The following is a 25,506-nucleotide window of genomic DNA, read 5'->3' as shown; positions in this document are numbered from 1 at the left end:
GTGTGTGTGTAAGTGTACAGTGTAGGGCTGACACGAATCCTTCTAAGCTTCAATCGTTGCCGTGGTAATCGACAGCTAAATTAATATTCAAATGAGAAAATGTGTCGTCCTCTACTTTCAGTGCACAGGAACAACAAGGCAGTGTGACGTCAGGACACATCGCCATATGACAGGCTTAGGTTACAGCTAGGTTGGAGTTATCATATTTGCATTGTCCTCTTTTTTTATCCCGATGTGAGACTAGACGACAACATGCCTCAATGGTAAGTGACTTCCTAAACAGGCCGAAGTCTGGAACGCTCAACAACTGTCTTCAAGTGACAACAGTCTCCACTAGCCAGAGAGGCAGCGCAGCTTGATGATTAGCCTGAAGCTAGCTCACGTACGTTCCATGAGTCTGGCGTGAAGGCTACCTGGTGACAGATAGAGCAGTCATGAAGTCTTGATGGAGGCTGCGCTGCGTGTATCAATAAAAGGACTGTCTGCCTCTGGAGACATGGGACTAACCTTCCTGCCTACAGTATATCAATCTGTTTACTGGCGGCCAGAACTCTCCACACTCATCACACAATGAGCTAGTATGCTGTTCAGTGTTTCCATTTACACCAGGGCCAGTCTGCATGTGGACAACAAGCCAAGATACAATTAGCTCAATCTGGTCTCATGAGAATGCGTCAGTGTGTTGCAGAATAGAACATAATAAATGCATGGAGGCATAGAAGTTAGAACATGTATACGTTTTGAGAGAAAGTGAGGCAGTTATGAAAACTTCCATCCAGCTAGTATTGTCAGAGGGAGCCCCGGGGGAAACGGACAGCATCAAAATGACCAGTGTGACAAACTGACATTGAAATGCATGGTGCAGGCTAGGGCTGGACGGTATGGTCTAAAATGTATATCATGGTATAATTTGAAGCATAGACGGTAACGGTATATATCATGGTATATTAATTTCTTAAAATTTCTATATAAATGCTTCTGAAGGGGTAAAAGACTGGCATGGCAGCTATTACTGTACTCTTGTATTACTAGGACATATGTCACATAGTACAGAGGTATTTTAAGAACATTTATTGTGCAAAACTGCCATATGCAAACCCCTTTCTCAAGTTACTTCCATCTCTGAAAAACGCTTTTTTCATGAAATACAATCAAATCAAGCGGCACAAACTGAAAATAAAAACTACAGGGGGTTTCTTTCCATCAAACGTACATGTTTGACAACGTATAGAGAGAGAGAGAAAGAAAGAGAGAGAGAGAGAAAGAGAAAGAGAGAAAGAGAGAAAGAAAAATTAAGAGAGAGAGAGAGAGAAAGAGAAAGAGAAAAAGAGAGAGAGAGAGAGTTAGGTTTGAGTTTGAGGTTTGAGTGTCCTAAGCTGCCGTAGTTGATGATGTCACACCAGGATTGTCAACACACAGAGTTGGAAACGGGAGCAGCCCTGATGGATAAAGCGATATAAAGAAACGAATAGCCAAATAAATGTGAAGTTATCTTTGAACCTCTGTTGTCAAGCCTCGTCAATATAACCCCCCCCCCCCCCCCCCCCCCCCCCTCCTCACTAATGGAACAGGTGCCGGCGCCGCAGAGTCACGTTTAACGTTAGCTTAGTGGCTAACGTTAGCCCGTTGCTGTGCTAAAGCAAGTCTCCTCTCAGCCTCCTTAGCCAAATTGAAATGCCAAAACTATATGGCAAGGTCCGTGAGCAAGTGGAGAAAAACTCAGTACAAAACGACCACTGAAAACGTCGAGTGAATCGTCAAGTAACGTTAACGTCCTTGCTACTGCTGTGACTAGCTGCTCTAGTCTACCGGTCACAAGGTATGAAGGTAGTCAAAATCCATACCGTAGCGCAAATTCATACCGTTTATACCGTCCACCCCTAATGCAGGCCATTTATCCACCCTATCAAAGCTGATTTAAAGGGTTTTTAAAAAAGGTAAAGCATTCTGCCTAGTGGCTGAAACCGTCTTACCATTCATCATCATGCACTGGACAGATTATAAAAAGAGATTCTGAGATTAGCTCAAACTAAACCCTGGAGGTTGAATATACTCAGAAGCACCAGGAGTGCCATTCATATGCTGTGTGCGTGTGAGTGAGAGAGAGTGAGTGAGTGAGTGAGACGGTTACCTTGGGCCAGCATGCTGAACTCCAGGAAGAGAGCTATGTGGTAGAGCTCCATGGCCTCCTCTGTGCGTGTACTGGCCCCCCGGCCCCCGGCCACCAGGACTTGCACCTCTCCCAGGCTTCCCGCCGAGGGGCTGCCCCGCAGCACCAGCCCGAGCTCCACCGCGTCCGTATACATGCAGTGCAGGATCACCCGCACATACTTCCGTGGGATGATGGACTCGTCCAGCACGATGCGAGTGGGCGTCTGCAGCGTGCGCTCAGTCATCTCCTCCCCCGTGCGGATGCGTCTCTGCAGTAGGTTCCTGAAGAAGGGCGAGCGAGCCGAGAGCACGGCCTTGTGGGCCCTCAGGTCCTCGTCTGGGGTGCCCGGCCCCCCGCCGCCTCCTGGACCACCAGATGGAGCTCCTGCTACGGCCCCCCCTCCTCCTCCTCCTCCGCCGCTACAGCTCTCCACCATCTCAGAGTCTGAGGAGAAGCTGAGCAGGGCGTCATAGTAACACATGTAGTCAAACAGCCCTCGCATGTCTGCCTCCAGAGAGTTGGGCGTGCCAAACTCCTCGCTCAGCTGCACCAGTACGTCAACGTTCTGCAGCCTAGCGTCCTCCGCCCCGATCACGCCAAACTCCCCTGTGTACAAGTAGTGCAGCAGGGCAGAGAACATGGGTATGTCGATGCCGCCCGTCTCCATGTCCATGAGAACCTCTGCCCCGTAGCCGGGGGAGGAAGACAGCAGGGTCTTGAAGAAGGGGCAGCGGGCGGCCAGGACGGCACGGTGGGCAGGGAAGCAGGTGTCTTGGAAGATGAGGTCCACATCAGTGCAGTACTTGTGCTGATAGAGGGCGGCCAGATCCCGCTGCAGGCTGGGTGCTTCGGCCCGTGCCAGGCTGGCGTGGAAGCTCAGCTCCTTGAGGGAGGCGGTGCCCTCGTACTCCTCCACCAGGGCATTGGCGTCCCGGACGTCCCATCCAGACAGGAGCTCCCGCATCTGGCGCGCGTGGTCGGCCGAGCGGCTGGACTTCCTCCGTTTGATGAACCGCCTTTTGAGCGTGGCGAGGCCCAGGCTTTTCTTCTTCCTGTCCGCAGGCCGCTCGTGGCCGTGCTCCAGGCTGTACAGCTTAGACTCCCAGCCATAACCTTGGTGAGAGTAGGATGATGTCCCTGCAACACATACACACATTATGCAGGAGGTTAGCTACATCAGCAGCATGGGGTGTGTTTGGACAACTCAAACGGGATACTTGGACGTTTACATTTTCAACAGATACTCATCACATTAAAAGGTAAAAAGGAAAACGTTGTGTCGGTCAGTTTCCCTGAAATGGCTTGGTTGCATTCCTCATTGAAACCATGGGACACAGCGAACAGCAGCCAGACTGATATGGCCCGTTTTCAAAATAAACCAGTTTGGTGACGTAGCTTGACCTATTTTTATAAGACTCTTTCTTAGCTATTTCCTAAGAAATTGTCTACATCTTCCAAGACTGAAAAAGTTCTTAATTCCCAATACTCTTGTTTAGTCTGTAGTAGAATTGACCGCTAGAAATTCAATCTGTCTCAACCACCCGTGTGGTGCGATCAGCTAAGCCACCAAAGCCAGGCCAAACACACACTACCCGTGTTTGGATCCCATTTCAGCAGAAAATCACTGGCATCCCCAGCTAGCCTTGGTGCTCTTGGACTGAAGTATGGAGCATCAGCACACCGACCACTGCGACTAGCCCAATTACCTCTTAAAAAAACCTCCTCAATGAATTGGACTCCATTCACATACAAGGGCCCAAGTACAGCCAATGGCAGTCATCGCTGGTATGGGAGAGGGGACTCCCACGTCAGAGGAAGCCCTGCCAAACAGAATCCCTCTCGCTCCGTCTCTGATCATCAATCACTGTGACCCAAATAGTAATCATTCTAATACTGTGAATCATCTTCAGCCTCTGGGCCAGCAACTAGCTCAGAACAAAACCTCGGAGGAAACAACCGCTTCTATGTAAAAAAAAAAAAGGGGCTTTTTCAACTTTCAACTACAAATAATACCAGAGAGGAGAGTCAACAAACGAGAAGGGGTTTATAAGAGCCTGCTGGCTTCTCGTAAAACCCAAAGACTTCTATTGAGTGTTTACTTTGATTCAAATGAAAATTGGCCTCTAAAAGAAGTAATGCCCTCTTTTTTCCCAGGCATGGAGGACTGTGGGACAAATGTGAATATGGTGGGTGGGTGGGCTGTAGCAGGCCAAAAACATCCTATTGAACAAGTGGATACTAGCTTTTAAGATTCTATATCACCAGGCTTCTAAGCAATAAGTCTTTTTTTATCATGCATATCTTGTGTCTTATCTATTTTATTTTTTTCTATGCCTATTTTATTCTATTTTATTATTGTATTTTGCACAATCAATGCGGGCATGACCACCCACATTTCACTGTATGCCCTGTAGGGCTGTCTTAAATACTTAGAAGTTTCGTTCGATGGGCATTCGAATATGAAGAAAAAAACCGAATATATTTTAAATACATTTTTTTGGGGCAAAATAAACTCTGCCTCTCTTTGTTAATTACAACAAGCAATGCTGTTATTTAAGATGAGGTCGGACTCAGCACTGACAGATTTGTGTTCATTGTGCTGCTTTTATAAAGCCTCAAATGACGGCTTACAATATTTCATGAAAGCAACGTGTTTCGTTTGTCTAAGATTTAAAAAGGTTTAAACTTTACAGCACTGACAAAGTTGAACAAAGTGCTGTACAAGTCCCACAACAATTTTTTTTCTTTTTTTTAAGCATTTATTTATAATTTCTTTATTTTATTTTTGTCTATCTCGAAGCTTCGAATTAAAATTGAATCTCTGCCCCAAAGCTTCGAATCCCAAAAAAAAATTCGAAGGTCAGCCCTAATGCCCTGGTATGTATGTGACAAATAAACCTCTTGATTCTTGAAGCAAGTTACCGCAAATTCCTCGGATATAATAAAATTGCATCAGAGTAGAGCCAAATGGAACATGTCTGGCAGTGGCTCATGCACCTGTAACATGACTGCATAGATATGAGAACCACCCCTACACAGTACATGCAGCAACATGAATGTGTTCGTGTTCGACTAGGAAGGGCCGCTGTGAAAATAATGATATTCACATGAGCTATCATTATGATTCCAGTCCAACAGAAGTAAGACGAGCAAAGCGAGGTAGGAGGCAACAATCAAACTGGGCTCTCTACACAAGTTACAACACGTATGGCTCTCTGCAGTCATCAGTCCTAACACTTAGGACTGATGACTGCAGGGAGCCCTAACAGTTAGGGCTCCCTGCAGTCATCAGTCATCCATGCTGAATGTGTCATTTCCTAAAAAGAATCACTGGTAATTAAGAGGTCCTTCTGCATTATTGCATGTGGGAAACTAAAGCTTCACAGATTTGTTACAAATTAATGAGTCAACATTGTCTAATGACTATTAATTGACTAAGAATTTCTTTACTTAAAACTAATGGGAACAAGCAGCTAAAATGTCAGTGTCAAATTTCCCTCTGGATAATAAAAGTATTTCTATTCTATTCTCAAGGACATAGAAACACACATAACCTAATTATGAGCAAGTCCAACTACTAGCAATCTAGCAACCAGAAATACAAAGTTTGATATTTGCATCAAAAGTTATCAAGTCAACATGGCAAAGAGCTTTGCCATATCCTCTTAAACGTTAGCCATGCTCTAATCGCGATTAGCGCTTTGCTATCATTTGTCTCAGCTCTGTTTGGATGCCGGCTAGTAAGCTTATTTAATGTTAGCTGCTTCATTACATTGATTGCCTGCCGGCTACGCCACAGTTAAAGGGGAACTATTTTACTATTTCTTTCACTATTTGGGCACTTTTACACAATTCCTGTGAGTCTATGGAACACCTCTGTAATATATATATTTTTTTTATTCATTGTTTTGTATTTCTAATCAAGTCCTCAAAAACAGCATTTTTCTACCTCAAGATTTCGAGCTGTTTTGAGCTTGGCTCCTAAACCACTGTGTGGCCTGCGCCGCCTCTTGAACATTAACATGCAGCAGTGACTATATGACATTATACAACGGCATGCAAATTTCTCGATTCTGATTGGCCATTCACACGTCTTTATTGACAACAATCCACGGTCCTGGGCTCAGGACCCGCCCACAACCAAATCACATAACCCTCCCCGGCTCACTCCGGGAGAAAACAGGATCGCGAACAACAAATGGTTATGTTGAAAGCACCATAACGACTAAATATGAAGCGATTCTGTCAAGGGGAATGTGTTAGTATTTTAAACAATGTTGGATGATGTAATTGATGGGTCTTGACTCAATCTAGAACAAAAGAAAAATCGCGGATTGATTGATAGATTAATTGATTGATTTAAATTTCTTCCTTCCTACTTTCCGACTGCAGCGTTCTCTCTCACACTGTCCGACGCTGGCGTACCCACAAACACACACATACACACACACACACACACACACACATACACACACGCACACACACACTGTGACACACACACACACACACACACACACACACACACACACGCACACACACACACACACACTCCTGTCTGCAACAGCGGGGGAGTCAGACTGAGAGAGAAGCAGCGCTGTTTTAAGTGAGCATGGTCTATTGAATTGATTGATTGGTTGATTGCTAATTTTATTACTGTACCCCTGGTTTCCAACTGGTTAAGTTTAGGCTAAAAGAAATAAATAAAAAAATAGGGCGAAGAAAACGTTTTTTTCCTATAGGGCAAAGAAAACGTTTTAATAAATTTTCAATCAATCATTCCAATAATACACAGTTGGATGTGTTAGTTGGTTGGATGCACTTCAAGCTGCTTCCACATGAGGCAACTTCTCTCAATCATTTCAATAATACACAGTTGGATGTGTTAGTTTGGTTGGATGCACTTCAAGCTGCTTCCACATGGAGTTGTGGGAACTACTTTTTCTGGCGGATGGTTTTTTCAATAAATCTTCGATTAATGTGTGTTTATTGTATAGAAATAAGGTTGGATGAATCTGGCAGTTGTATAAAAGCTTTACACCACGTGCAGTCGTGATTTGTGACCAATAAACCATGCCTAGGGGGGTCTAACGACCCTCGGCTGCGCCTCGGGCCTAACAACCACCCCTAGGCATGGTTTATTGGTCACAAACCACTCCTGCGTGTGATGTAATGCTTAATCACATATAAGCACATTTTCAAACGACTCAGTTCAGTGAGGGTGAATATTGTGAGAGGAGAATTGGAAGAATGCGCCAATATGAGAATTTTGAGACATAGATCATATTAATATAAGTTCACATAGCTAGGAAACAATGCTAAACACTCAAAAAGGCCATTTATAAGATAGTTCCCCTTTAAGACTATCAGTCTTGTTTTTTGGAGTTGCGGGGGTACTTCTGCCTCATATTCACTCATTTACTCACACACACCGAAGACAGAGGCAGCCATGCAAGGAGTCAACATCCTGCTCATTGAGAGCAGTTAGGGGCTCAATGTTTTGCTAAAGGACACTAAAGGACAAATATAACGCACATCCTCCGTTTCTTGGTGCTGAGCCAAACTGTAAAAACAGTAATACATAAAACAAAGCGGGGCTCGCAACTCACTCGTTGTTTCAAGGTGTTTTAATTGACAAAAAGGCAGTAGATACAACGTTTTGACCGACCTTTCCGGTCTTCTTCAAGCATGAATACAACACAAAAATGACATTTTTATACAGGAAGTGAAATAGATTGAATATCAGCCACACCTGGTGATCAGGGGAAGTCCCAAGACTTGCATGATTGATAAATTTTATACATGATTAACACTTTGAGTGCCAACGACAAGAAATCTTGTTGTTGGCCGCCATGTGTTGAGTGCCAACGACGAGAAATCTCGTTATTTAATCGGTATTGCTTTTATTAGCGATATCCATTAATTTTTCATCAATCCAGCCTCACGTTATCATTGGGACTGGCTCTGACCTCGAAAAGGGCAAATACCGCCCCCTATCGTCTCCCGGATGGTAATGCACTCATTGGATTGGACTCAATGGAAATGCATGGGGGGGGGGAAAAAACCCGGATTCCACATTTTACTTCTCAGGCATGTAACCAGAGACGATTACATTCATTGAGGACCCTCAGAGCAGCGTGGAATATGTGTTTCGAGGTTGGATCATTGGATCAATAAATGCGATCGATATTTGGAATGGCGATCAGGAATTGGAATAATCTTTTTGCAGAACATCTGATGTGAGGTAAGGAATCTATTTTACCAGTCTTGGGGTAATCACATGTTTTTTTCACATATTTCACAACGTGTCCCCTATTTGTGTATGTGTACATATGACGTTGACCAGGTCATAGATAATCGATTTTTCAGCCCGTTTCTCTAGCGTGCATAAGTACACATATACTATCGATAATCTAGCGTTTATTTGAAAACGATTAATAAATCAGCCGGAAAATGTCAATGTGTTCAAACAACTGCCTCTTTGAACTGCTGTGGTCAGGCAAGCGATACCGGAGTATCATGGCAAGCACAGAGAGACTCAGAAGAAGCTTCTATCCCCAGGCCATCAGGATGCTCAACGAACAATAACACTATGTAACAACCATCAAATGCACTCGCAGCACACACACACACACTCACTTTAAACATACAACTCACTGCAGCACCCACTTTAACCACTTTAGAACACCTAAGCACACTTTATATTTATTGGTAAAGAATTTGCACTACAACCCATACCTCATTACACCTTACTGTAAATTGTACCTAAATTGTACCTCATCCCACCTCTGCTTTGCACTGTATAGTATATTGTATGGTAACTCAGTTACTTCTACTCTACATTGAGCATTGTATATATGTAAATACTGAAATTTTTTGTCTACGTACTTGACTTCTACTTGCTATACTTATTTTATACTTATCTATTTTTGCCTAGCACAGTCTCTGGAGAGAAACAGAAAGAAGCATTTTGTATAAAAGTATTCTGTACTTCTGTATGACAACTAATAAAGAAACTTGAAACTTACACTAAAGGACGATTCCTGCGGAATCTTTTTCTAGAAATTTCCAAAAACGTCAGTTTTTCAAAACGGTATAAAACGGAAATGTACAGATGAAAAAACAATCCGTTTCGTACATGTTGACTGCAAGCAAGTCATTGATAAGCAACGGGCGTATTAGACACATAGCCATAATATAGAATATAGAAATAGCTCTGTGAAAATCATGAAATATCGGAAAATCAGTCCCAAAAGGCTGGCATTCAAGCGATAAATCGTGCGCCCCTGCTGGCACTCAATGTGTTAAGTAACACAATTTATCTTTTCATGACATTTTTTAGGAGATTTTTTTGAGAAATATCTATATTAAACACAGTATTAGACATAATTTACAGATAGGCAGCAGTGTGTAAGGTCCAAGTCCTAGCCACTGAAAACACAAACTAAAACGAAAAAACAAAGTCTATTGACTGTCTTCCTCTATAAGTTACATTTACAAATAAGGTCTAATGTCAAAGTCCTCATTGAGTCCTGTTGGTGCCATAGTTTTAAGATAATGGATCCACCATACTTCTCTCCTCAGTAGGAGATTATCTATATCTCCCCCTCGTCTTGGAAGATGCACTCTCCAAGGTATCTTAGTGATGAGACATTGTGGTGTGCCTTTTTCAAATGTAAAGCTACTGGGCTTTTTTCATCCCCATTCCGCATCGTACTCCTGTGTTCAGCAATACGTGTTTTTAAAGCATGTGTTGTCTTACTGACATATGCCTTACCACATGGGCACTTAACACTTTGAGTGCCAGCGACGAGATATGTCGTTAGTTCATGCCGACCATTGAGTGCCAGTGACGATAAATATCGTTTTTTTTAATTAGCGATTTGAATTCATATTTCACCAATCTAGTCTCACGTTAGTGCTGCAAACTCTCTGAGCTCCATTGGGAAAATACCGCCCCCTATCGTCTCTCCCTGTTGTACTGCACCCCATTGGATTAGACTGAATGAAACACATGGGGGGGGGGGGGATCAAGCTTCCGCGTTTTACTTCTCCGGCAAGCCACCCGAGGGGATCCAAGTCATTGCCGAGCCGCAAAACAGTGTGGAATACATATTTCCAGTACCCAGCGCTGGATCAATAAACGCGATCGATATTTGGAATGGCGATCAGGAATTGGAATAATCTTTTTGGAGAACATCTGATCTGAGGTAAGGAATCTATTTTACCAGTCTTAGGATAATCAGAACTTTTTTCACAGAGATATCAGCATGTGCCATATGTGTGTGTGTGCGCAATCAGGAAATAAGAGATTCGATTTTTCAGCCCGCTTATATAGCGTGCATAAGTACACATAATACTATCGATAATCTAGCGTTTATTTGAAAACGATCATAAATAGGCCGAAAGATTTCAATGTTTTTGTGTATTCCAGAATATTCCAGTAAAGGGCATTTATCACAGCATCTTTATATTTTCCTGAAACGTAAGAAAACAAGGGGTTTTCAAAATGGTATAAAACGGAAATAAACCGATTAAAAAACAATCCGTTTCGACAATGTTGACTGCAAACCAGTCATTGATAAGCGACGGCCAGATTAGACACATAGCCATATGAGAGCGCTATCATTGAAGTGGGTGGTGGCATTCAACGGGGGTAAGGCGCACCGCATGGCTGGTAATCAAAGTGTTAAGCATATAGATTACATTGGTAGTTGTACATGTTATTTTGCCTCTTATTTTTATCTCTTTCCGAATTGATGGGTGATAGAAAACAGTGCATTTTTCTGTAAAGTGACATTGAGCATACGAACCACAACGTCGGTTTCCATCTGGCAGGTCATCTAAATATTTTTGCTAGGGATGCACCGATATGAAAATTGGCCGCCGATACCGATACCGATTGTTCAACTAACACTATCGGCCGATACCGATACCGATATTTGTATATAAGTATTTGTAATTTTTTTTTTTTTTTTTTTATTTTTTTAATGAAACTACTGTATATTTGTATGTGTATGTTTGTATTTGTAGGCCTCTTTACTTACTTAAAAAAAGGAAACATCAAGAAATATGTTTATGGTATCACTATCTCTCTCCCAGTATCGTCTTGCGGCCTGCAGAGGGATACTATTTTCTCAACCAGAGCTTTCAACCAATGCAATGGAACCATTCTTGCGGCCTGCAGCAGGATACTATTCTCTCAACCAGAGCTTTCAACCAATGCAATGGAACCATTTTGATTGACAGTCGATTCGGCCAATTACGCCACACCGGTGACCGCTAGCACCCACCTCCTGCTGTCCTTACCACCAATCGGCAAGCGTTTATAAATTTTTCTACTTCCGGGCATTCTGTTTGCGAGAGCAGAACACACTTAGCTACGTTAGCTGCCCGGCCCGGCGCCCGCCGACCGGCGCTCCACGCATGACCAAATGAGACATAATGATTTTACTGCAACAAATGTTATAATAAAACAAAGCCTTTCTATACATTTGTCTGGTTGAAAACTTTATTAACAGATTGCAGAATGTGTAGTTGGGTACGGAATGAGCAACGGAATGGAACCGAGCTATGAACGTACTAACGGAGTAATGCCTTGTTTACTGCTATCTTCGGGTAAATAATATGCTTGTTATTGAACGTGTAACACTTCATTTTAACAGCAGATACTTTCTTAAATGCCATCTTCCCGAGAGAGGGTGTTGACGGGGAGTTGTGTTATTAATAGCATTGAACAGCTAACCGAAAGCTAGCGTTAACTATTGTTAAAGGTTTAGCCATAACGTTACCTTGGCTAAAGTTGCGGCTATTCATAATGCAGCAATAATGACTGCAGACCTGCAAGCAAAGTACAGCAAGTTGACAAAGGAGTATTCCAACGCAAATCACATTTTCACCAGTAACGTTAGTCTTGCATCTAATAGCTAATAACGTAGCTACGTTAGCTGCCGACCGGCGCTCCACGCATGACCAAATGAGACATAATGATTTTACTGCAACAAATGTTATAATAAAACAAAGCCTTTCTATACATTTGTCTGGTTGAAAACTTTATTAACAGATTGCAGAATGTGTAGTTGGGTACGGAATGAGCAACGGAATGGAACCGAGCTAATGAACGGACTCGGAGTAATGCCTTGCTGCTATGGGTAATAATAATATGCTGATGTTATTGTCCGTGTAACACTAACTATATAACGCTAATGCCACAAAACGAATGCCTTGTTAATCATAAGTAGTTACTTTGATGCAGTAGATTGTGTGTGTGTGTGGGGGACGGCGGGCGTTGTGCAGGTAGATCGCGCGAGTGAACTTTTTTTTTTGCCTTTTGACGCTACACAAATTGATGGGTATTTATCGGCGACTGCTATCGGCACATTTGAGCTTATCGGCCGATAGGCCGATAGCAGTCAACAAGGCACTTATCGGCCGATACCGATACCCGACCGATATATCGGTGCACCCCTAATTTTTGCTAAAGGACACTCCCACACAATGCTGGGAGGAGCTGGGATTGAACCAGGAACCTACAGATTATCAGATGACCGCTCTGCCTTATCTATTATGCTCATGATCTCATTTACCCGAGAGAAGGAAAGCTGCGGACATACTGGGTAAGCGAGTGGCAGAAGCCCACTAGCCATTAGTTGTCATAGAAACAACTTAATCTGATGATGGCACTGAAAGTGAACCCCACTGTGGCCCGCTCCAGACACAGATGGGACATATTTGGAACAAGGTGCACAGAGTGGTCTGCTGATAGGTGGCACACAGTGAGGGGAGATGGTGAGATTCTCTTACACAGTGAGAAGTGCTTTGTTGTTGGGTTTTGTTCTTGGCTTGCTTGGGAAGAAAATGAGCTCACATACTGTATTTACCAATGTGACCAGCGAGGCGGCCCTTCTCGTATCAACTCTTCAGAAATCTTTGAAAAGGCGCCCCGGGGAGGTCTGCGCCGCCAAATTTGACCCCCTGGTCCCACTTTGGGTGGCCCTGCTCTAAGCCATTGGCCATCAGAACAAATTTGTAGGCAGACAACTCATCGATGGCCATCAATAACATTTTACGCCTCCGGTGAGATCCAATGAATGAAGGATTGATGCTCGGAGTCTGACATGGGAATTATCACACAGGCAGCTGGATGCATGACTGAGCAGTTCTCTGTGAGGTGCCAGAGAAAATAAAAGTCTAATGGAATACAGCTTCAACACTTCCAGTCAAGCAAACCAGACGACACACATGACTTTCATTTCAGAAATGAAAGGGGTGCGGGGATCACGTTTGACTGACAGTGTTTCTATGTGGAACTTTAATCAGCCGCTAATCAAAAATACACAGGGAGAAAACCAGCGATGGCTGTCGAGGTGGACCCCGTTATCACGCAGCTAATCCCCGCAATCATTCATTAAAAACGTTAGTATAATTGATCACACATACACAAAACACCAAAAAGACCTACCTATAAAAGTCTGCTGTGCCTGCGAATTCCCCCCTATGCGAGGGGAGCACGAGTGTGGGTAGCTGGATCCATTGGCGCCCATCCTCAGTTCTCTTCACTGGCTTTCTGGGGGTCCCCCCACCCGCTGAGTCATGCTGGCCAGGAAAGAGCGCTCCGATCCTCAGCTGTCGGCGTCGGTGCTCAGGTTCTCTGAAGCCTCCGCAGAGCCCCACACACTGCCTGCCATACCTGAGAAGAGGAGGGTGGAGAGGGAGGAAAGTAGTTGGATTCTTAATTTTTTTCAGTGATTGGATTTGAAACGTTGGCACTGCAGAGTAGTAACCCCCACATAAGGATTAGGGAACACGATGAGTTTGTTTGTTTGGACTCTTGCCCGTCACTGATAATGAATGGCCAGCAGGCCAGGTATGTGTGTGTGCGTCTGTGAAACCCTAGGAAATCTCACTATCTATTACATTGTTTCTGCCGCATTGATTTTCAGTGCAAACACAAAACAGTTTCCTTGACTTTTTTTAGTGCCCTGAAATACCAGAGATTGTCGTTGTTGTTGGCGATGTTTGTAGAGAGGGTCTTTAGTGTGACATTCCTCATTCCAGGAGTGTGTTCAACCTCCAACAATATGACTCAAGGTTAACAGGGACTTCCTCCGCCTGCCCCTCAGGAAACACTGACTGGCAGGCTGCAACAAATCTAATGCAGATGTAGGGTGTTCCTAGGGACGGAGGCATGGCCCCGGCCTCCTGCACAACCCTGCTCCGTCGTGCTCCTTCCAGCCTCCCAACACAGCGTCTCACCCCCCCCCCCCCCCCCCCCAAGTCCCATCCTGACCCTGAAACCTAACCTAGCTTTTCTCGTCTCAGCCCACACTCCTCCAACTCCATGCTGCCAAACCTGCTCTAACCTGACCTGGGCTGCTACTGCTGCTGCGTTTGAAAGAGCAGTTTTACTAGATTCAGATTTCAGTCCTGAAATAAATGTTTTATCGCCTGTGTGTACGTAGTCAAGACATAACTTTAAATGAAACAAAAATATATTTTACTATTAAAAAAGTTATTTTCCTAACAATAACAAAACTTGGTGAAAAGAAATCAACTTCATGCATGTCATACATACTCATTCCGTCTCTCTCTCTCTCTCTCTATTCTGGAAGGCCAGGCAAAGAGATGGTGATGAAAATCTGCTTTATCTCAAACTGCTAGTTTTTTTCCCCCTCTACCCACCATACTAATAAATCACGGTGTCTGCCCCATAGAGCACCACTCTGAGCTGCTTCCCAAGGGCTCTGTGGAAAACCACAGCCCCACAGACACACACACACACCCCCCTTCGGTGGGAATTAATTTGGAGCAAATTAGAACTTGAATTTTAATGTGTAGGATAGAAGAGTAAGCTCGTGAGATTTGTCGTTGTGTTTACAAAAGGGGGGGTTCTTTGAGAAGCAGTGGAACAATACACTGACTCCCAGCTCCAGAGGACCACAGAGAAAACACATTCAACTGGGGGGGGGGGGGGGGGGGGACCAAATTTAACATCTGCAGCTGCAGTGCAGAATTCTGAAAGCATAATTTAGGACAGCTATTTCCCTGAGACCGAAGCGGCAGCAGCGCTCTCGCATTGTTCAAAAAAAGGAAAAAAATAGCATCCAGGCAGCATCATCTCTCCGATACTGAATAATAACAGACAAAGCCGATTCTGGAAGTTATTGGACTGAAAACAGAGTGCAGGACTGTCGTTGGGTTGAGGCGGGTGAGGAGGAGGAGGAGGAGGGGGGGCAGGGGCCAGCCTAGCTGGAGTATGTGGCACTAATGAGAGGTGACAGGAGAAATGTCTCTGCACTCGCCCACCCCAACCTATCTCCTCTTCCTAACACACACACATAAACACACCGTTTTCAAACTGCTCACCTCGCTTCAGTCGACTAGATCACTGCAATTAAATCAGCTTCTTACAGGGGGTACAACAGACAGACCTCCAGCCTCCTCCTCGAGTCCTCCCACAGACGGTACATTACCATACAAAAACGTTTGGCGAAGGAGGAACAGGAGTTACAGGACCAAATGTATTATTCAAATGACAGTCAGTCAAGTGACTCTATCAATCATTTATATGGATTTCTTCATCACGGGCCAGAAAAGAAGGGATAGGCAGGCGCATCTGGGTCTCCTTTCACATCCACTTCCAGGATTTCATCATCGGTTCCCCTCCTTCCACCGCTGCCCTTATCAGATCTACAATGCTGCCTACCACCCTGTGGCACAAAAAGCCAGCTAAGTAAATACACATGGCCCAACCATTTGCATTAGGACAACGGTGGAAATAAAGAGCTGACCTACCAGGAATGCTACAGTAAAAATAGATGGTATTGGAGAGTGTGATAGGTAGTTTTCCTAACATTTTCACTTGAGATTCGGACAGGTTCGCTTTTCTTGGCCCTATTTAGGCTAAACATCGTCTGGCATGATGTTGACTAGTACAGGCCATAATTTCACTGATCGCTTTAGTATTGAGGAACACAGCACTGTGCTGCATCCTCTCACCAGGCTCCAATCCGCTCCAATGTGGGGCATGTGTTTTTAACCTTCAAAAACCATGATAGATGTCCTTTTTCAAAATAGGAAGCTCACAGTATTTATAACAGGATCTTCATTTGTTATACTGAGGAAATGGTTGCAAATCGTACATTGTATCAAAAGTTATACTGAGTTTAATAGGCCCCAAGTTGCCCAGTTACATGCGTTATACACCTATATGAAATCAATTAAATTATCAAGCCAGACAATGGTTAAAAAGAATATCCTAAGAAAGAAATACTACAATATTTCAGAAATTGCACTTAATATTAGGCTTGGGCGGCCGGTATAATTTTTTTCATACCATCATACCGTGCTGACATTAATACCCCGGTATACGGTATGACTTTCATTTTCATCAGCGGGGGGGGGGGGGGGGAGCTAACAATATACTCGTTATCACCATACATAACGCTTATATTGAAACACGTTGACGATTAGGGCCGTTCTTTCAACCTAAAAGTGCACTTTCTTCAACCTCGAACCTAAATTCCTTAGCAACCCGTGTTACCAAGTAAACAAATCACGGAACGGTAGCCAGTTAGCCCGCACCATCCAGGTACTACTATAACGTTAGCTCCCAGTCCCAGAACGATAGCCAGTTAGCCCGCACCATCCAGGTACTACTATAACGTTAGCTCCCAGTCCCAGAACGGTAGCCAGTTAGCCTGCACCATCCAGGTACTACTATAACGTTAGCTCCCAGTCCCAGAATGGTAGCCAGTTAGCCCGCACCATCCAGGTACTACTATAACGTTAGCTCCCAGTCCCAGAAGGATAGCCAGTTAGCCCGCACCATCCAGGTACTACTATAACGTTAGCTCCCAGTCCCAGAACGGTAGCCAGTTAGCCCGCACCATCCAGGTACTACTATAACGTTAGCTCCCAGTCACAGAACGGTAGCCAGTTAGCCCGCACCATCCAGGTACTACTATAACGTTAGCTCCCAGTCCCAGAACGGTAGCCAATTAGCCCGCACCATCCAGGTACTACTATAACGTTAGCTCCCAGTCCCAGAACGATAGCCAGTTAGCCCGCACCTTCCAGGTACTACTATAACGTTAGCTCCCAGTCCCAGAACGGTAGCCAGTTAGCCTGCATCATCCAGGTACTAATATAACGTTAGCTCCCAGTCCCAGAATGGTAGCCAGTTAGCCCGCACCATCCAGGTACTACTATAACGTTAGCTCCCAGTCCCAGAACGGTAGCCACGTAACCCTCTGCTGGCGCGTGCTGTGCACTACAATCAACTCCGTGTCAGTTTGTGACATTAATGGTATTGAGAATCATACCGGCGGGATCTCGAAATACCCTGGTATACCGTAATACCGTCATACCGCCCAAGCCATATTACTTTTGATTAATTACGCTAGTAAATACACCACATGGTCACACTACTAGGAACAATATTGTCTTCTGTTGTGACTTACAGTGTACTTTCTAAATGAAACTGATGATTAAAATCACAGTCATCTTTGTTTATAACAGCCTCTAATATCTTACGGAGCAATCGCCCCTTACGCTGTCACAATAAGTGCTTGACCGAAAAGAACAGCAGGAGTAGAAACATTGCCCCCACTCCCCCACACACATTACACAGTAGTGTGAAAGTGCTCTCTGCATGTCAAAGCTCTTATAAATACAAGGTACTTACATTTACACTAATGTATGCATAAGGTGGGTTGGTCTTCCCTGGCAGGAAGGCAAAATAAACATAGATCTTTTCATCTTTAACACATTGAGTGCCAACGACGAGATTAGTCGTGTTAACTCGCCATGCGTTGAGTGCCAATGACGAGTTCTCGTCTTTGCTTTTATTAGCAATATCCATTCATTTTCATCCATCCAGCCTGACGTTATCATTGGGAATGGGTCTGAGCTCGAAAAGGGCAAATACCGCCGCATATCGTCTCCCGGATGGTATGGCACATCATTGGATTGGATTGGGTGGGCATGTGCATCAGAAAAAAAGTCCGGTCCGGGGTTTTCCTTTCTCTGGCAAGCAGTATCCGTTACCACATTCACTGGGGAGGCTGGGAGCAGCTTTCGATTATGTGTTTTGGACTATAACGTTGGATCAATAAACGCGATCAATATTTGGAATGGCGATCAGGAATTGGATTAATCTTTTTGCAGAACATCTGATGTGAGGTAAGGACTCTATTTTACCAGTATTGGGTTAATCAGATGTTTTTTTCTCAGCCATCGCAGCGTGTCTGTGTGTGTGTGTATGACGTTAGCGCTGTCCAGGTCATGGATAATAGATTTTTCAGCCCGCTTCTCTAGCGTGCATAAGTATACTATCGATAATCTAGCGTTTATTTGAAAACGATTCATAAATCAGCCGAAAAATGACAACGTGTTTTGTGTATTCCACTAAAGAGCTATTATCGTGGAATTTCTCTGGAATTACTAGAACTCTCCAAAACTATACTCTTATTCAAAACGGTATAAAACGGAAATGTACCAATGAAAAAACAATCCGTTTCATACATGTTGACTGCAAGCAAGTCATTGATAAGCGAGGGGTGTTTTAGACCCATAGCCTTAAGCCTTCGCAAATTTCCCCGACCTCCCATTGACTTCAGTGCTGGCACGCTAGCCCATAATATGGTCAAAGGGGCATGGCACTCAATGTGTTATGGCCATTGCCTGAAAACTACCACCTTATTGCAATGATGTTAGATTCGAACTTTGGACCCCATTTAGCTCAAACTGGCTTATGCTCAGCTTGGAAAGTCAGCGTTTTGTTTTAATGCCCCAGATTCTTGGAATGATCTTCAACACTAAATATCAATTCTCTACGAACTTATGGAGAGCCATATGAAATCCGTGTTCACGGAATCGCGGACGGATTCGCGGAATTGACCAATAAAAATGGAATCAACTGCAAAACGTGGAATATTGCAGAATTTGGCCTAATCTGGACTGAAATTTCGTTTTTGGGTGGAACGTTTGGTGCCAAGCAAACATGACCGGGGAGGCGGGGACGCTACAGCGGGTTACACACAACACGCAGCAGTGCTCAAGCGTCTGGCTGCTTTGATGATGATTAACATCGTCAAGGAGCTAAGAAATTCCGCAATAAGCCCTTAATTCAGAGCAGAACAGTATCCTAATGACTTTTATGCCTCCGGCAATAAGGTGTTTTGCTAATTCTGTCAACGTTCCGTGGACTGGACGTGCAAAAACACGTGCGACACTATTGTGATTAAATAGCTATAACGTTAGGACATAGGATAATAGATGGAAGTGATAGCTTCTAGCTAAATCTGGTGTACACATCCATTTGTTTAATGCAAACGATTGTCATTATACACTGTCCTTTATCAACTAAATAAACTTAAATAGCTATGTAACGTTACAGTACATAGGACTATATATGGAAATAATAGCTTCTAGCTAAATCTAGTGCACCCATCCATTTGTTTAATGCAAACGATTGTCATTATACACTGTCCTTTATAAACGAAATAAACTAAAGGTGCCTAAATTATGCATTACTATATTTCATCACAATATATTAGATATAGCTAGGCTACTGACATTGTCATTGTGATAATGTCAGTAGTAGCTAGCTGTATCTATTGTTTACACTTGAAATGTGTATTTTTATTTTGTCACAATATTATTTGAAAAATATTGTGTAAAATTGAACTGTATTTCTGAGTTGCAGCACTTAAAAACATTAAATGGACTGTTATATCTTATTCAATTGTGGACATTTATTCATTCCCACTTATTAGACACTATTTATGATGGTAAAATGAGCATAAGCAAAATACAGAATTCTGAAATATTAAAACGGAAAAAACGGAATTTGGGAAAAAATAAAATGTAATTTGGAAAATAATCAAATGGATTTCATATGGCTCTAAACTTATGGACAGTTTAAAAAGTCATGATCGCAAACCTCCCTGCCTCAACTTGCAACTGTGTTCACTTATCTAGGTTGTCTGTATTTTATAAATTTTTATTTATTTGTTGTTGCCTAATGTAATCTCGGCATCGTTGAAAATGAGGGCTACACTCAACTATAAACCCCCGAGAATTTAAATAAAGGTTGAACGACTGAATGAATGCTATTATAGCTCTTTTAGTGCACAATTTCAGGTCAATCACCGACATGATATTAGCTTATAAAGATCCCATCAGGCTGAGGCCGAAGGAGTTTTTTTCTTCTCATTTACTCACTCAATTATGAGAAGAAAAACACTATTGATTTAAAAAGGGACTTGACTTCATCTGGGGGGGCGGTCTTGCCCAATTAACAACTCCAAAAGATAAATTGACCAAGTATCAGAGAATTCATCCCCAGTAGGCCTGCCACGATAACACATTTTGCTGGGCGATTAATTGCCCCCGAAAATATCGCGATAAGCGATATTATTGCGACCGGTTAGAGAATTTTTTTTTTGGAGAAATTTATTTCCCAACACTTTTATTTTGAAGCCCACCGCTCCGTCTTTTCCGGTGTTTAAGACTTTTATTTTGAAGCCCACCGACCGGACCGGAAGTATTGTAGTGATTATGAGGTACTTTTTGGGTACCAGAAAAGTCACGTGAAACACTGCAGACCACTGAATAGAGACGCGTCTCTAGGATTTCATAATCATTATGTTTGCAGCAGGCACAAGTGCAATAAACAAAGGATACAGTCACTGTGTATTCTGCCTCATTTATTGATTAAACAAAACCGACATCAACACAATTTGCCACCGAGCGGAGAGTTTAGTCTCGCAAAAAGATCGCTGACTTGTTAAGGCTTGTTGTTAGGTTAGGTGCTAATGTTGTGCTAGCGTTTTAGCATGGCTATCGTACATAGCGTGATCAATATAACTCGCTATTGATTGTTTGTATGAGTAACGTTAATGCTAGTAGAATAGACACAACGTGAGGTAATCACCATCCATTTTAAACCGGTTATTACCTAATGCTAACGTTAGCAAATAGACGCGACTGGTAACGTTACAGCTTGTTAGCCTAATGCTCGTTAACGTTAGCATAGACAGCCTAGCTAACGTTAACGCTTGTAGAATAGACACAATGAGAGGTAACGTTAGCGTTAGCAGAATAGACACAACGAGGGTCTCGTTAATGTTGTTATTGATTGATTGATTGAAAACTGTGTTTACTCTGTTTGTATGAGTAACGTTAATGGACAGTGACTGACAAGGGGCACTGGGTCCGCCTCATTAAAACAAACGCGCAAATAGCAATTAATCGCGCCCGTCAAAATCATTGCATTCATTTTAATTATCGCGGCAATTAATCGATTTATTGCTTATCGCGGCAGGCCTAATCCCCAGATACCGTCACAGGTTTCAGGAGGAGTATTTAAAACCTAAAAAGCTGATTAAAATTCCCAAACTTTCAGCTACCAGATAAGCTGTGAAATGACAAGTAAGAAGAGAGTCCGTCACCATGTGATTTTGCTAACCGTGCCAGACAGAAATTCTGCCCGGGGTAGTAATCGTAGACTGTGTGACTCAGGATATTCGATACAATCAGAAGCGGTTTTAAAGGGGTCATAGTGATCAAGGGGTATCAGAAACCAGGTCACAGAAACACAGAGTGACCTCCGTGGTATTGATTAGGGTCGTTTCTCCTCGCTTAATCAGTCGGTTTGGTCGTAGTTAACCAAGACTTTGTTAGTCGATTAGGCTAGTCATTTCCCCCTGTTGCTAAATAAGTTATTAACTGAAAAAATGCCAAGCACATCTCTGATGATGAGCACTATAGATTTAAAAGAGGTCTTTCTGCACGATTGCATGTGGGAAACACAATTTTACAGATTTGTCGATTAGGCTAAAATCAACTTGTCGATTATGCCTCGTTGACAAATTCTATGAGGATTAGTCGACTAAGAATTTCTTCAGTTGAGGACAGTCCTGCTATTAGGCGTCTCAGCACAGATATCAGTCCACAGACTCGAGTCCACACACTGGACTGCAGCTCTCACTCTCAATACTTAACATCTTGCAACCTTTTGTCTGAAAGGTTCTTCATCTACCAGTTGTATTTCTTTCAATTGTCTACCTTGTCGATTGAATGATTGCAGTCCAGTGTGGAGATTTTGTGGAGATTGCAGACATTGTTTTTTGCTTCTATTCCACATCTTTAACCAGTACCTGCCCCTGGCCTAAAAGAGCTTGGATGGGCAGGCCACGCTTCTCTTGTATTGGCATAGATCCCATTGTAAAAATATATACATTTAAATATAATCTTTTTTTAAATATGAAACAAACAAACAGGGCAGAGGATACAACATCCCACAAAAATAATAGCGTGGTTACAATTTCTCCCAATAGATCAGAAACAGAGATGAAACTCAGAACACAGACTGCTTACCTAGCTGCACTGCTCTTGGCAAATCAGGCCAATCAGTCTAACAGTGCATCCGGCCATTCAACTGATTACAGCCCCTGTCAGGAGAGGAGAGCTACAGGAAACTATCAGAGAAGACTAGAAAACGGCAAAACCACTACAACAACAAGAGCAAACAAAAGATTACCTGAATGTCACACACTATGATGACGATGACTCATGGCAGAGATTCTCTGAATTAGCCTGTGACAACAACTAACACCAACACAATGTCAAACACATGGTGCCACATTTTAACAGTCTTCCATAGCATGTGTTATTGAGGAAGTTATCACTTATCAGCAAGAGCAATGGTGCACCATCAACAACTTCAGAATCAATGTAACAGATTTGCTGAATTATAACCACAGCAACTCATTAAAAATAGTTTAATTTTGTTTTTAATAGCTAGTATTTCTTTTAATTGAATTTATTTTACAGGTGTGTCAATCACAATGCCTAATGGGAGGCCATACAGCTTATCTCCATTGCTTTAAAGCGTTTCCTGAGAGTGATAGCTAAGCTTTCGGGTTAAAATATGACAATGGTGCTGACAGCTTGCCAAGCAACATTTAACAAGAGACATGTTCTCACTAAAAGAGATGCGGAGGGCGCAGTGCAACTGAATGACTATACAAACACAGCCAGAGTGTCTATCTCCAGCGAACCACCTCAGAGCAGAATGAATGGGTGCATGGAAAACAAACGAGAGCTGTTTTGAGAGAGCGCCCTAATGCCGCTTGTCGAGTTCTCCATCCAGTTGGCCAGTGTAAACAGCGTTTAGGGTCAAAGTCCAGCTCATACAAGTACTCCAAGGCAAGTACTTGCAAGCACACAGCCCTTCATGCCAGTCGTGAACTCTGAGCATGTAACTGCAATAATTACACGTGATTATGTGACCCTGAAGCACTGACACAATTGCCCTCCGGGTGAAATGAGCAACTTGAATACTTAAGAACAAAGCAGACACAGCTTTTAAAAGCCTAAAAGGATATGTAGGCAATGATAGCCTACCTGTCATAAGGAGGACAGGGCATGCAGAATTCTGGGTCTACACAGAATTTCATTGAGATGACCTCACCTATAGGAAGAACACTGCACATATGGCTCCTAGATATGTGCATAGTCTATAAGTCCACTGACCCACCCACAACCAACAGTATGCATTTTTTTTTCAAAATGAACTGAACTATTCGAATTGAGCAAGGTTTGGTACAGTGCTTGGTAAAGTGTCATGATAGCCATTGCTGGTGATGACCACTGACTGGATCTAGTCTTCAGATTACATTTGTACGGAAAATTGTAAGACAGTGCTGAACAAACACACAGGGGAACATTTCCAACTGCAGACCGCGATGATTACTATATTGGCTATATTGTTGCCATAGCGCGAACCATCAACAACTATTGATACAGTAGCAATAAACAGCAACATGTAGACCGAACCCATAGCTATGGACATGTAAGTTAGGTATAGACTACTATTCAATGTATAACGGGGAGGCACTGCTACCTGCTGTAGCGGCGCATAGAAAACCAATGCTGTACTGAAGGGCTTTGTTAGTAGCATACCATCGCGGAGCTATGTTGCTTTTAACTCGCGTTAGTAGGGCTATCTTTCTCAGCGGAAGCCAAGTATATCCGAGCAAATAAGTGGGAGTGTTTCTTCTTCATATAGAAATGTAACATATTGTCCCAGAAAAGGCCTTTCAATACGCAGCATATCCACAACACCCCCGTAATTAGTAGCGTATCTTCATAAGCTATGGTAACGTTGGGCTAGGCGGTCGTTTTACTTCTTTACCCACACGAAACAATTTACTTCAAATAGGCAGCAATGCAACTGTTGAAAAGCACACAGTTTAAAATATTTACCATTAACTCGAAGATGGTTTATTCCTCCTTCTTCTCCCTTTCTCGTAGCTTTCGCAGGTTAGCCAGCAGCACACCCGACTCAAGTTGTCCCTGTCTGGCAGAAAGGGGAAAATGCAGCTCAACACCTTTTTCGAACTCGGTTCATTGCGCACACGGGTCGACGTCAGTGTCCACGGTTGATCATCTAACCCGCTAGCATTCCCACTTGCATCGACTTTTCAACAAATGTTCTGTATTATCCCCGATAATTGGAACTAAGCCGTGTTTTGTTCTCTGCTCGGTTTGGTAGTTCCCCATAGTTCCATAACGCTTGGTTGGGTGGTTGTTGTGGCCTCCTATCCCAACGCTGTTTGCTGACTGGCCAAGAGGCCCGACAATATTCCAAGCAGGCAACCCATTTCCCAATCTGCGAGCGCCCTCTAGCTGTATTTCAGGGGCAGTGCCAATCTAAAAAAAGCTATTTGCCTACTACTTCCTTCACAAATTCTTGATGTGACTCGGCCTTTATTCTACTCTATTTTATCGGTATGTAGACTGCTATGGTTGTGTGAGATTTACAGCTTCCCGTGTCTGCCAGTTGAGGGCGACATGTTACACAAAATCTATGGCTAATGCATCAAAATGATATAATATTCACTACATGTAGATGTGAATTTATGGGGTTTATCATAGGCGTAAGATAACAATCAACATTACACTATAGTACGATAATGTGAGTCCACTTTTTCTTTAGGCCTTATTGTTTTACTTTGTACCTCAATTTGACATACTGCTCACATTGTACACACACTGTAATACATAATATACAATAATACTAATAATAATAATAGGTCCATGCATGATCCTGCACAAATTATTATTCAATTATCATGGCAATACTGCTACTATATATTGTTATATATATTGTCCAAATGTATTAGTAATCTATGTCAAGTCTGCATCTAAATCTAGTACCACATCCACATATAGTAGATATAGTAATAAGATAAGATAAGATATTCCTTTATTGATCCCCTTGGGGAAATTCAGGCATCATAGCAGCATGGGGGGGGGGGGGGGGGGGTACAGGAAGTAAAAACAACACA

General features: G+C 43.0%; 1 protein-coding gene across 1 annotated transcript in view; it reads right to left on the bottom strand.

Annotated features, from left to right (window-relative positions):
• Window positions 1-24,751, bottom strand: part of btbd7 (BTB (POZ) domain containing 7) — a 56,723-nt gene extending 31,972 nt beyond the window's left edge. The window contains exons 1-3 of the mRNA XM_084310236.1: window positions 24,422-24,751; window positions 13,611-13,838; window positions 2,132-3,289 (exon numbers count right to left, since the gene is read on the bottom strand). Coding sequence (XP_084166362.1) covers window positions 2,132-3,289; window positions 13,611-13,692 — 1,240 coding nt within the window. The 5' untranslated portion in view covers window positions 13,693-13,838; window positions 24,422-24,751. The remainder of the gene's footprint in view (window positions 1-2,131; window positions 3,290-13,610; window positions 13,839-24,421) is intronic.
• Between the last annotated feature and the right edge of the window lie 755 nt (window positions 24,752-25,506).

Source organism: Notolepis coatsorum (assembly GCF_963971535.1).
Source record: "Notolepis coatsorum genome assembly, chromosome: 3".
Lineage (NCBI taxonomy): Eukaryota > Metazoa > Chordata > Actinopteri > Aulopiformes > Paralepididae > Notolepis > Notolepis coatsorum.
The sequence above is the reverse complement of the archived record's forward strand: the minus strand, read 5'-3'. Positions and strand labels throughout refer to the sequence as shown.